Genomic DNA, 12,447 nt, shown 5'->3' with positions numbered 1-12,447 from the left:
GGCCTAGTGGTACAATGGTTAAGTGTGCACGTTCCACTTCAGCGGCCCAGGGTTTGCCAGTTCGGATCCCGGGTGCGGACATGGCACCACTTGGCAAGCCATGCTGTGGCAGGCGTCCCACATATAAAGTAGAGGAAGATAGGCACGAAAATTAGCTCAGGGCCAGTCTTCCTCAGCAAAAAGAGGAGGATTGGGAGCAGATGTTAGCTCAGGGCTAATCTTCCTCAAAAAAAAAAAAAAAACACAACCCTTATACTGTACTAAATTTAGTGTGCTACCACAGCACTTGCTTATGATCTCCAACATAAAAATGTATTGTAGGCCCTACAAAAACTAGCTAAAAATATATTTCAGTTGGTTAGGAAGTGGGGAGATTATCCGTGTCCCATTAGATAATATAATTCCGTGTGGTCAAAGATACTAATATTGCTATTACTCCAAGATTATGGGAGTGAATTGTGAGTAAATGGTAACAAAACCCTTTCTCCTTCCTCATTGGAAAATTATCACAGGTTAACCTTCTATACTGTTTTCCTGGAAAACTTGATGAAGGTGGAATGTCAGCTGTGTAATCAGGCTACATTCCTTATTGTTAAAAATGACCCCCTTAGAAAACTGCACTTGGGTTAGGAGGACTGGAGATGAATTATAAATACCTGGTGGGAAGCCATAGTTTTGGGATTCCCTGCACCTTACAGTGCAGATGTAATATAAGATTTCTACTTAGAAGCAGAGATAATGTACAGATCATCTCTTGAACTCTCGTTATTTTACTGAGCAGTTGGGCATAGATCATCTAGCATTTTGGACAAAGTTTCTATAGAGAGGGGCCAGGCTGTATATATATATATATATATGTGTGTGTGTGTGTGTTCTCCATATTAATAGAGTTATGAGGGCAGGGATATCAAGGTTCCCTGGCTGGAAAAGTGACCTTGTTAGAAAGGAGGAGCCCCTGAACTCCAGTGGCTCCAGTCTATTTTGTTGAGCTTAATCAGACCTATTGAGGCAACTCTGTGCTAAGCCATCAAAAGGGAGAAAGAAGATGAACCTACAGGGCTATCTAGATTTATTTTTTATGAATCCACCCCCAGTCCTTGAGGGTTCGTTAAATATAAGTATCTTCATTGGTTCTGATTGACACTCTTACTTAGCCTTCCCTGGGACTAGCAAAGTTTCTATGCTGTTGTCTGGGATTGGGGCTTCAATAAGATTCCATGTAGATAGGCCAGATAGGAAGCGACATACCCATCACTATGAGGAATTCACATCATGAGTTAGTGCCTAGAACGTCCTCCAGATGTTCAGCCACCAGACTTGTTCATCCCTATCATATCAAAGTTCAACCAGAGAAACAGAATCAGAAGGAAATATATATTAAGTCGTTAATTGCAAGGAATTGGCTAGCACAATTGTGGGGCTGGCAAGACAAGTCTGAAATTCATAGGTCAGGCTGTCAGGAAGGGCAGGCATGAGCTGAAGCTGCTGTCTGCAGGCAGAATTTCCTCTTCTTCTGAGAAGCCTTAGCTCTTCTATTAAGGCTTTTCAGCTGATTGAATCAGGTCCACCAGATTGTCTTGGATAATCTCCCTTACTTAAAGTTAACTGATTATAAACTTGAGTCGCATCTACAAAATACCTTCAAGGCAACAACTAGATTAGTGTTTGACTGAATAACTGGGGACTGTATCCCAGACAAGTTGACACATGAAACTGACCCTCACACCTATAGGTATTAGTTATCCATCACTGCATAACAAATTACTCCAGAATTTAGTGTCTTAAAACAACATTTATCATCTCATGGTTGCTGTGAGTCTGGAATCTGGGTGTAGTGTAGCTGGGTCTTCTGACTGTGGATCTCTCACAAGGCTGCAGTCATCCTAAGACTTGACTGGGGAAGATCTGCTGCCCAGCTCACTAACATGGTTGTTGGCAGGATTCAGTTCCTCGTGGGTTGTTGACTAAGGCATCAGTTCCTCATGAGCTGTTGGCCGGAGGCCTTGCTTGTTCCTGGCCACATAGGCTTCTCCGTAGAATATCTTGCAATGTGGCGGCTTGCTTTATCCGAGTGAGCAAGAGAAAGAGCAAGAGAGAGTGCCAGCACATCACAGTTTTTTGCAGCTCAATCACGAAACTGACATCTCATCACTTTTGCTGTCTTCCTTTTCCTAGAAGTGAGTCAGTAGGTTCAGTCCACACTCAAGAGGATTATATAAGGATGTGAATACCAGGAGGCAGGATCATTAGGGGCCACATCAGAAGCTTCCTACCATAGTCCCACCCCATTATAGTCCAAATTGTCCTTTTTCCACAATAATGCGTTCCGTGGTGACATCTGTGGGCAGAGGAGAGTGACCACAAAACCGCTGGTAGCAAAGTCAGCATCCAGTTCCATATACTGGTGTTTTTGATCTGATCAGTGTGATCTGTCAAGTTTGTTTGCTGAGGTCATATGAAATATATATTCATTAACTGAAGTAAAAGCAAGTATTATATGAATGTCCATATATCCACTGAAGTCAGATCAAGCACACCCACACAAAAGGGAGAGGAATATACTTTTCCTCCAATTCCCCCTCTTCTCCAACCTCTAATTCCTGGTGCTTGGGAACTCAGCCAAGGCAGAGGTTGGCGTGCTTGTGTGCAATTTATAAATAGCTGAAGACAGCCAAACCAGTCAGCCCTGTAAAGATCTTTACTGGGGATTCTGGTAGAATTTTTCATTTGAAGGTCTGGTCCTCTATAAATTATTTCCTTACTGTGATAGATTTGCCTTTAGAGCCAGAAGCTATAATAGAGATAATGGCCACACACGCTTGATTTGCTGTGTTAGTCTCCAGGTGCTTTCTTTAGATGCATTCACTTCATATGAGCATCCACATGAGTGACGTAAAGATTGAGTATGTGAGTTGTATTTGCTTAATTTGTTTCTGTAGAGAGGGACTGTGTATGGGTTTATCTTTAGTAATCCAGTTCTGGGTGTCTCAATGGCCTGTCATACAGCTAGGGCATTTGTGTTGGCACATGAGTGTATGTAAAGGTAAATTTCAGTCAGTCCCAAAGTGGTGTGCTCCCTGCCAAGATCACCATCTGAAGTTCAGCTCCTCACACAGAGCCTCCAAAGCGATGAATGTCTTCATTACAATGGGTGGATGTAGCATTCCATTGGATTTGCCCAACCTGGGGGCAGGCTGTTTTGTTAGAGAACTCTGCTATCTTTTCAGGTGTGAAGTCTGTAGGTAAGGCCCCCATTGAGCCAGTAGTTTGGGTAAAGTAGTAGGTAAGACTTTTGTAATGTCTAAGGCAGAGGTTCTCAGACTTTCTCGGTTCATGGTGTCCTTAGTGTTGTCATATTGTTTTCACAGTGTCCCTAGGCTAAAAGAAACACGTAAAAGTTCCATTTTTTAAGTAAAGTCAAACAACTCAATAAGTATTTATGTCCTAACATCTTAGTAGCCATTTGAAAAAATAATACACATAATTTAAGTACTGTTATTTTATTCTTAACCACAATAACTTGCTAATGGGGTGTATGTACCTGTTGGACACTGCACAGATTCTCAAACCTTGGAATCAGATTAGACACCACCTTATTTCCTGATCCACATTGATTTTCACATACATTTGCTTTTTTTTTTAAAGGATTTTATGTTTCCTTTTTCTCCCCAAAGTCTCCTGGTACCTAGAAGTATATATTTTTTTAGTTGTGGGTCCTTCTAGCTGTGGCATGTGGGACGCTGCCTCAGCATGGCCTGATGAGCAGTGCCATGTCCATGCCCAGCATCTGAACCAGTGAAACGCTGGGCTGCCAAAGCGGAATGTGCAAACTTAACCACTCAGCCATGGGGCAGGCCCCTGAAAGCTATTAGGTTTTTGTTTTTTTTTTTTGAGGAAGATTAGCCCCAAGCTAACATCTGCCACCAGTCCTCCTCCTTTTGCTGAGGAAGACTGGCCCTGAGCTAAGATCCATGTCCATCTTCCTCTATTTTATGTGGGACGCCTGCCAGAGCATGGCTTGACAGGCAATGCATAGGTCTGTACCTGGGATTTGAACCAGTGAACCCTAGGCCACTAAAGTGGAATGTACGAACTTAACCACTGCGCCACCAGGCCAGCCCCTTCATACATTTGCTTTTTATCTCAACGGTTGCTGAAAACCCAGCTTTGCAAATATACGACATCATCAAACAGAATGTAACATGATATAACTTTGAAACTACGTTCTACCTCAAGCTAGTAGTTCATGCAGTCTCTGCCAGACATTAAGTATGACTGTGTTTGTGTTGACATTTTAAAATATCCCTTGGTACCCCTGTGAATTTGCTATAGCATTCAGGGACACTTCTGCTACTGTTTGGGAACTGCAGCTCTAATAGATGGTCAGCCACCTGTTTGTGAAAGTGTCTTAAGGCCTAGGAGCCAGGTTTAGTTCTTTATTGGAGGTAAAATTTCCATGTGACAATGGAACTTTTGGGAGTTGGTCCTTCTTTATGGGAAGTTAGTTTAGAGAGAAGCCATTGCACGGTAAGATACTAGGTTGGAGAGTCATGACAAAAAGTAGGCAAAAAGCCTACTCATAGTAATCTTGTGACTTTTTACAACTGCTGGATCTGTGGTTATGTTCCCTTTTTCATTCCCTATATATTGTGCCTTCTCCCATTTATTTCTGGATTGATCTCATCCATTTTTAACCCTGCTACTTCTTTAGAAACCTAAAGTAGTTTGATTACTTTGCTGCTGCTGAAAATGCTAATGGAAAATTAAATCCAGAGTCAAATAGGGAGGAGAAATGCAGTCTTGTATAAATGGATCTGTGTTAAACATTAAAAGATACCCTCCTCTACTACTGAGGAGGCTCTCAAAAACTCTGTGTATAAAAATCACTAGGAGTGCTTGTTTAAAATGCAGATGACAAGGTGTCATTCCCCAAAATTCTATATCAATAGTCCTGCCCAGGGTCCTGGAATTTGCAGTTTTAATAAGCACTCAGGTGATTCTGAAGTATGTGATTGGAAAACTACACTTTGAGAAACATGCTCTAATTTGTGCTACAGAAGAGATAAAGGCTTTTAAAATCCCCCAGTGCCTAGTCCCCAGGCTGAATCTCTCTTATTCTGTCTATAGCTTTCTCATCCACAACTCCCCTCACCTTTACCTTACCCTCAACCAAGCTGTCGGGTGAGACTTGCACTCATCTCCTGTTAAGGCAACATTTTGTAATAGTCTCAAGAACTCTTTTTTAAATTTCTAGCCTAGCCAAATACCTGAGGTTAGCCTCAGGGCACCATCCAGCTTCTAACGGATCTATACCATTTCCGGGACCAGTAGAAACTGGACTAAATCACCTGGATTCTTGGTTAAGACTCCACTAATGGAGCAGGATTTGAGAGCAGATTATAGAACAGCACATCTCATAGTGACACCTGGCCTTCTCAGGGCCTCCACTTCTCTTAGATGAAGAAGTTCATTCTCAGCTGAACTTCCAGATTAGATCAGCGAGTTAGCCAGGCATGGAGAAGAGTATCTAGACCTACGTGTGGCATTCTGGGAAGCCCTCCATGGCTTGTGCTGGCACCAAATCTAAACACCCACTCAGTGATCTTCTTGCCTTAACTCTTATTGGGCAGGCCAGCAGATTCCCCTTTGAGTCAAGTCTCAGGGGAATCATTGCAGCACAGCATTGATGACTTTTTCTAGGGCATCACCAGCAAAAGGATCTAGGGCCTTATAAAGGTGCCTGTTCCTGTTCTCCGAAAATTGCAGATTTCCTTACATACAGGTCACTGTTCTGGGGCACACCAAATCTGTTTCTCTATATGAATGTGAAGGATCTTTTTCATATATTCAAGGATCTTGAAGTTCTGATTGAGATTCTTTTTCTCCAATGGATAGGAATTGTCATAGTACAGGGGTAGATTTGCTCTTGAGGACATTTAGTATCTGAAGAGAGGATTAATTGAACAGACAGGTAAATTTTCTCCTAACTTTTGCAGACTAATCATAGAATAGAATCATAAAGTTTTAGCTTTTTGTGGACCTTTGGAGGTCATTTGAAGCAATCTCCCAGTAAAAGATACAGATGAGAAAACTGAATTCCAGAAATGTTAGATGTTTTATCAAAGATCATACTGCTGTTTGGTGGCTGTACTATGAATACAAAAATGTAATTGTTCTGCAATTTGCATCCTGCTAAATTATGTATCTGATACACTACACACTAACAGATTAGATTACCGATAGCCACAGACCAGTTTGAAATCTTTACCAGGGGAGATTGTGTCTAACTAATAAAGCTTTATTTATCTTTATGTTTCAGGACTGAAAACTGCAAATTGTGTTGAGAACGTGGGTAAGATATGCTTTAAAGTGTTATCTCTGTAATGGGAATTTTATCAGTGTTATTTCTCACAGGTATGGGTCAGAGCCACCCTGCCATACTGTCGTAGTGTCAGCCATCATCTTCTCAAAGCTGAATTGTGCTACTGCTACTGCCTTTTCTGGTGGAGGGTTCAGGAACCTCTGCTACCTGCTTGTCACCCCACCCCCATCCGCAACCTTGCCCACGGCTGTTCTCTCAAGCACTGCATTTGTCTTGGGAACGCAGAGACCATGCCACTCTCACCCTAGCCTGTCTTTCCAGGAGCGTAAGGATTCCTGAATGTTCCTACGTGACTCCTATACACAGAACTAGACTCATATTCCTTTGTTTTGCTATCTTAGGAAAATAACATTTGGGAGACTAATGAAGGAATAGAGTGAATATGGCTCGGGGGTTGGGGAGGAGACAGAGTGGTAATTTGGTCTGAGGGAAAAATAGGAGGATGTAACAAAAATCTCTCTTAGAGGACCATGGGAAAGATTTGGGAAGGTAATTCTAAAAGTATTTAGGAACAGCATTATCAGGGAGGCTCAACAGATTTAAACCAAAGTTGCCAGAATATGCCTTGGGCTGATGTGTGCTTTGGGTGGATCCTTTTGAAGATTTCCTTATTAAAGAGTTTGAAAATAAGGATCTGTTTCTAGCTGTCTTCTCGGCTAGTTTTTCTATTAATTCTTCTTCATGTAGTTAAAATGAATCCACATCCATTTATTTTTGAGACTGAAAACTTATATTTCTCATACTACCATATATTGTATATATCTTAAATGTAAGTCAACTCATATCTTTATTATTAATAAGCGTTTAAAAATAGACTGAACCTGACATTCACATCTGCGCATAGTACTGTGAAATGAAAAGATATTTATATTTCAGAATATCTTCAACCCATCTATGTCTACAACCCTGGTAAGTATGCTCTAATTTTTAAAAATAATCCTTTCATGGATATTTAGTAGCTCTTTCCTGTTTAGCAAATTGTATTCTTAGCTGAAGAAAAAGAGTACTTTGCAGGTGTGAAGCAGTAACTTGGCAGATGTGAAGGGGAAAAAAAGAATCTATTCTGGGGGAATTTACCTCCCTACAAATGAGAAGGTTGGCCCTCTGGAGATCTGAATAATATGGAAACATCCTGGGGAATAACATGGGGGAACTGCAGAGCTAGTTGCTCTTGACAGGTCTGAGGGCCTCTTGTATGTATAGGTGTATATTCAGTCATTGAGATTAGCCTGTGTGAAACATCCAGATGAAAGTAGAAAAGTAAGTTATTTGCATCTCTCAAATATGCTGATGTTTGGTATCATTTAACTAAAATATCTGGATGTTTAGATGCTTTTTTCCCTCCTAAGTTTCCACTTATGGTGATATGGCCCAAATTACTTATTTGCATTTAAGTTTCTTGTTATGTGTTTGGCCCATGTAATTACAGTAAGTTTTTCTTCACTGAAGAGAGAAGAGTCTCTGACCTTGCCTTAAGTATGCAGTTTACTTGATGTTTGGAAGATATTTCTTGTCCTGATGTGAAGCATTTCATGCCCCAGAGGACTTGCTTAGTAACACTTCTTATTGGCCTGTTGCAGCCACAGGTTTTACTGGTCATTTCACAGAGACCTTAGCTAACTCTTCGAGACAGACATTTTTCTAGCTCATTGAGATCCCCAGGAGACTTGCTGTATGCAATGGTTTTTCTAAGCAGAGAGGGCCAGAGGAAGGTTCCAGCCAGTTAGCCAAGGTGCATTTAGACCCTGGCTGACATTTAAAATAACTAGCATTAGTTTACTGGATATACCAAGTGGTTCTTTATGGCCATATTACCTGAAAATTTTTAGTATAACTATAGTAACTCCAATTATGTTCTTCTATTGTTAAAACTGATGTTTCTTTTTATAACTTAGATGAGAAAAATCAGGTGCTTGAAGACCCTGGTAAGACATTTGCATAAACCCTGGGGTCTTATTACAATTTGCAGGACAGTTCCCTTAGAGGTAAAGCAGGTGGGCATGGTATGGCAAGGAAAAGTGGGAAGAAGGCAGAACCCACCTTAGCTTACTAGTTTGGTGTATCAGAGACCCTCCTGAGTTTCAGTCAGACTTCTTTATAAAGATGACACAGCAGCTGTCTCTGTGCCTCCTAACAATCCTTAGGTCATCCCAGCGGAGCAGTTAGAGACATGACATTAGGAACTACTTTTAGAGAACATACTATTTTCTGTTTTATGATAGCTGTTACATGAATAGAGAAAGGTGTGACTAATTATTCCACAAACTCTTGTGACCTAGGGTGTTGGGTAGGGGCATAAGAAAAGTGGCGTTTTTTCCTAGATTAAAATGATAATTTTGTGTATTTATTTTTGCTTCCAGCAATCTGAGCAACACATTAGCTATGTCCATCTGATTATTTAGTATATTGCAAAGTACAGCTCATTCCCAAGTTTTTCTTTGTCTGTTTTTAAAATAATATTACTCAGATGTCCTCAAGGGTGGTGAGACAGGAACACTCTCATAAATTACTGGTGAGATTATAAGTTGGAACTTTTCTGGAGGACAGTTTGATAGTATGTATTGCTAGCCTTAAAAAACCCAGTTATTACACTTTTAGATATTTATCCTAAGGAAATAAATATTTGTGTACAAAATGAGTACAAAAAGGTTTGCACAGTGTTATGTAGCTAAAACTTATAAATAACCTCGTGTCCAAACAGTTGGGTATTAAATAAATTAAATTATTTAGCCATATTATGAAACACCAAACAACTTAAAAATCATATTTTTGAAGAATATTTAAAGATATAAGAAAGTACATAATACAGAGTGGCAAATAAAAATAAGATATAAAACAGCATATAGAATATAATATCAACTTTATTAAAAAATGCCGAAGGTACAAACTTCCACTGGTAAGATAAATAAATAGTAGGGATATAATGTACAACATGACTATAGTTAATACTACTGTATTGTGTATTTGAAAGTTGTTAAGAGAGTAGATCCTAAGACTTCTCATCACGTGGAAAAAAAATATTTTTTTCTTTTTTTTTTTTGGTATTTGAGATGCTTGATGTTAACTAAACTTATTGTGGTAATTTCACAGAATATGTAAGTCAAATCATTGTGCTGTATACCTTAAATTTATACAGTACTGTATGTCAGTTATATCTCAGTAAAACTGGAAAAATGCTAAAATAACATATACGTGCATATACGTATACATAGCAAAGAGATTGAAAGGAAATACACCAAAAATATTAAGAATGAGTAGCTCTGAGATCTGGGATTATGAGTAACTTTTAATAACTTCCTGTGTTTTCCCAAATTATCTGTAATTATAATGTATTATTTATATAATCAAGAAATTTTATTTTGTTTTTAAATATATCATGACAGATTTAGGTCACAGTCTTTGGATTGAATCTAAAAGAAAAAATCGACGAGAGTTGTTTCGCCTAATCTAGGAGAGATGCTGGATCACCAGCCATAGTTCTTGCCATAAATTAGGTACCAGTGGGTTAAATCTTCTCCCCTTTTACCATGTCCCTTGTCATTTCTAAAGCTTTTAGAGTTTTCCACTGTAAATAGCCTTATAAATATATAAGGTTAAATTAATTTTCAAGGTGATTGCATTTTTAATTACATAGTTTCTATTCTCACCTTTAGGAATGGAAAGCCAGGAGTCCACTGTCTTACCTGGTAAGCGATCTTTTTTACTTGCTCTTTGAAGCTAGCTGCAAGATTAGGAGGGGGGGACATGAGGACTCCTAGGACTAAGGACATGACAAGATACGGAGAGTGTGAGGAGTGAGTTAAGCCAGAACAGAGGGACTCCGTTTCTTGAGTGCTTATTATGTTCCACGCAGTATACTAAGCACTTTTACGATGAATCTTCTTTGATCATCACTTACTACAGACCTCCAGGGTATTTCTTTTGCATAAATAAGTAATTGAAGCTCAGAGAGATTAAGAAGCCTGTCTAATCACAGAGCTACTAACTATAATGACAGTAGAGCTAAACCAAGCAGTCTTAAACCCAGTGCGTGTTTCATTTAAAAACTGATGTACTAAGACTGCCTTATGAAGATATGGTTGGGCCAGATCATGGAAATTCTTGGAGTCCAGCTAAGGAGGTCTGGCTTTGTCCAGTTAGAGAATAAAGAGCCACTGAAGGGTGTTTTTGTTGTTGCTGTTGTCTCCCCTCACCCCTTTTTTTTCGGGGTTGGAGATAGAAGTAGTGTAGACAAAAGGGAGCACTAACAATGTAAGATAGTTAACACTAACCAGTATTCATTTCTGCGTTTAGGAATGAGGAGCCATGAACCCACTCAAATCCCTGGTAAGACAGCTTTCTATTTATTCTCTGGGCCCACGTATGAGGTGAGAAGGATTCCCCTGGGCGTTAAGAGAATATTGTCATGAGACTATTGTTCATTAATATTTCCCTTCCAGCCACCTGCCTGTCATTCTACAAAGATTTAGCTGAGGAAGAGAGTAGAGAAAGTGCCTTTTCCTCTCTAGCATTCCTGTGTTCCTGGAGCAGGAAAGTTAGCTCTGTTGGGGACATGGCTGAAGTGCAAGCTGCTGGGTCCTGGGTGCATGTAGTCTAGCACCTTCCAGGTTCTGCAGCTAAAGTTACTCCATAGAAACTTCAGCTTCATGCAGAAGCGGACTGTTGACTTTGGCTAACATTTCAGTGTCTAGGAAATCCAGGTAACAAAACATAGTATTCTTGTGGCATAGAGACAGTCTCACTGAGGTACCATGGCATAGATTTGCACAATGAGGGTTCATGTAGCCAGAACTTTTACATAAGAAAGCCAAAAGCTACAGTGCAGTGGGATCTTTGGTGCTTGTTATCACTTGAACTCATCAGACAAGAGTTTGAAAATTTTCCGTTCTGGAACAAACTGTAAGTCACTGAAAACTTCTTTCTCACTTAGGAATGAAAATTCAAGAACCTTTTTCACTACCTGGTAAGCAGTGTTAGGCATGCCAGTGGGGAAGCTGCCAGTTTGGGCGAGGGGCGGTTTAGACGTAATGGTCACTATTAGATATGCAGGGGAGCCTACGTACTTTGCACAAGATCACATGAGTGAGTGAAGGACCCAGGTCTCTTAACTTATGACCAAGTACCCATTCCTTAAGACTTGTGGTTCCTCAAGTGTTTTTCCAGTATATATATATATCATGACAGATTTAACCTACTTTTAAGATATAACTATGAAAATGGGTATTTAAAAAGTGTGAGGCTGTTGTGGAGGGTTAGGCCATTGAGGGGCCTTAAGCTTCTATGGCCAGAGAAACTGAACAGTGACTCCTTTCAAGTTTCTCAGAAGGGCCTCAGAACTTATGCTTCCAAGGGAGGAAAAAAATAAAAAGGCCCTCAAACTTAATTTTTTTCCTGAGACAAGGAGAAGTAAATAAAAAAAAAAGTGAACACAGTATAATATTTTACAGAGAGCTATGGACAGTCATAACACTTCTCCATGCCTCAGAATTGTCATCTTTCAAACATGGCTAACACTTGTCATGTTTACCTCACAGGGATATCTGTAAGGACTGTAAAAACCCAAAATCTGAGGGTGTGAGCCCCTATTCAATACTTAACTCCTTTCTCCTGAGTTCGTGTAGTGTTTTGAAAGTAATTTTTGGTAGGTTTTGTTATTATGGAATGACCATCTATTAAAGAAATTAGATTTTTGGCATCTGCTAAATTACATCCATCCACACAGGGCTGAGCTTTGCCTAACATTGCTATCTATGGAAACTGTATGCTGTGTACAGAAACAGCACGTTCACCGTTAATTACCTAAGACACAGACATAGGCCCAGAGACAGGTTCCAGCAGCTCTTTTATAGTCACCCAGATTTGCACTGTTGGATTTACTTGGCCACAACTTTGAAATGAACTTCTAATGACACTGAAGGCACAGCTTGTTTGTCTACAACTTTTTAGCTCTCTGGACCTGAGTTTGCATAGTACTGTCATTGGCACCTTATTAGGCACACTGGTTGGCACTATTATTAGACACACTTTGCAGGCTGTGGGGGATGAGCATGGGCTGTGTAGACAGA

The 12,447-nt window shown here is 40.0% G+C and overlaps 1 protein-coding gene across 12 annotated transcripts in view; it reads left to right on the top strand.

Annotated features, from left to right (window-relative positions):
- Window positions 1-12,447, top strand: part of ART3 (ADP-ribosyltransferase 3 (inactive)) — a 118,663-nt gene that overhangs the window by 94,160 nt on the left and 12,056 nt on the right. For 6 of the 12 annotated variants that reach the window (XM_005608698.4, XM_070263686.1, XM_070263682.1 and 3 more), the window contains exons 4-9: window positions 6,320-6,352; window positions 7,259-7,291; window positions 8,278-8,307; window positions 10,036-10,068; window positions 10,676-10,708; window positions 11,313-11,345. In XM_005608698.4, the coding sequence (XP_005608755.1) occupies window positions 6,320-6,352; window positions 7,259-7,291; window positions 8,278-8,307; window positions 10,036-10,068; window positions 10,676-10,708; window positions 11,313-11,345 (195 nt within the window). The remainder of the gene's footprint in view (window positions 1-6,319; window positions 6,353-7,258; window positions 7,292-8,277; window positions 8,308-10,035; window positions 10,069-10,675; window positions 10,709-11,312; window positions 11,346-12,447) is intronic. The other 6 variants (XM_070263684.1, XM_070263681.1, XM_070263689.1 and 3 more) reach the window with 1 other exon arrangement.

Source organism: Equus caballus, chromosome 3 (assembly GCF_041296265.1).
Source record: "Equus caballus isolate H_3958 breed thoroughbred chromosome 3, TB-T2T, whole genome shotgun sequence".
NCBI lineage: Eukaryota > Metazoa > Chordata > Mammalia > Perissodactyla > Equidae > Equus > Equus caballus.
This window is presented reverse-complemented; position numbering and strand designations above follow the sequence as displayed.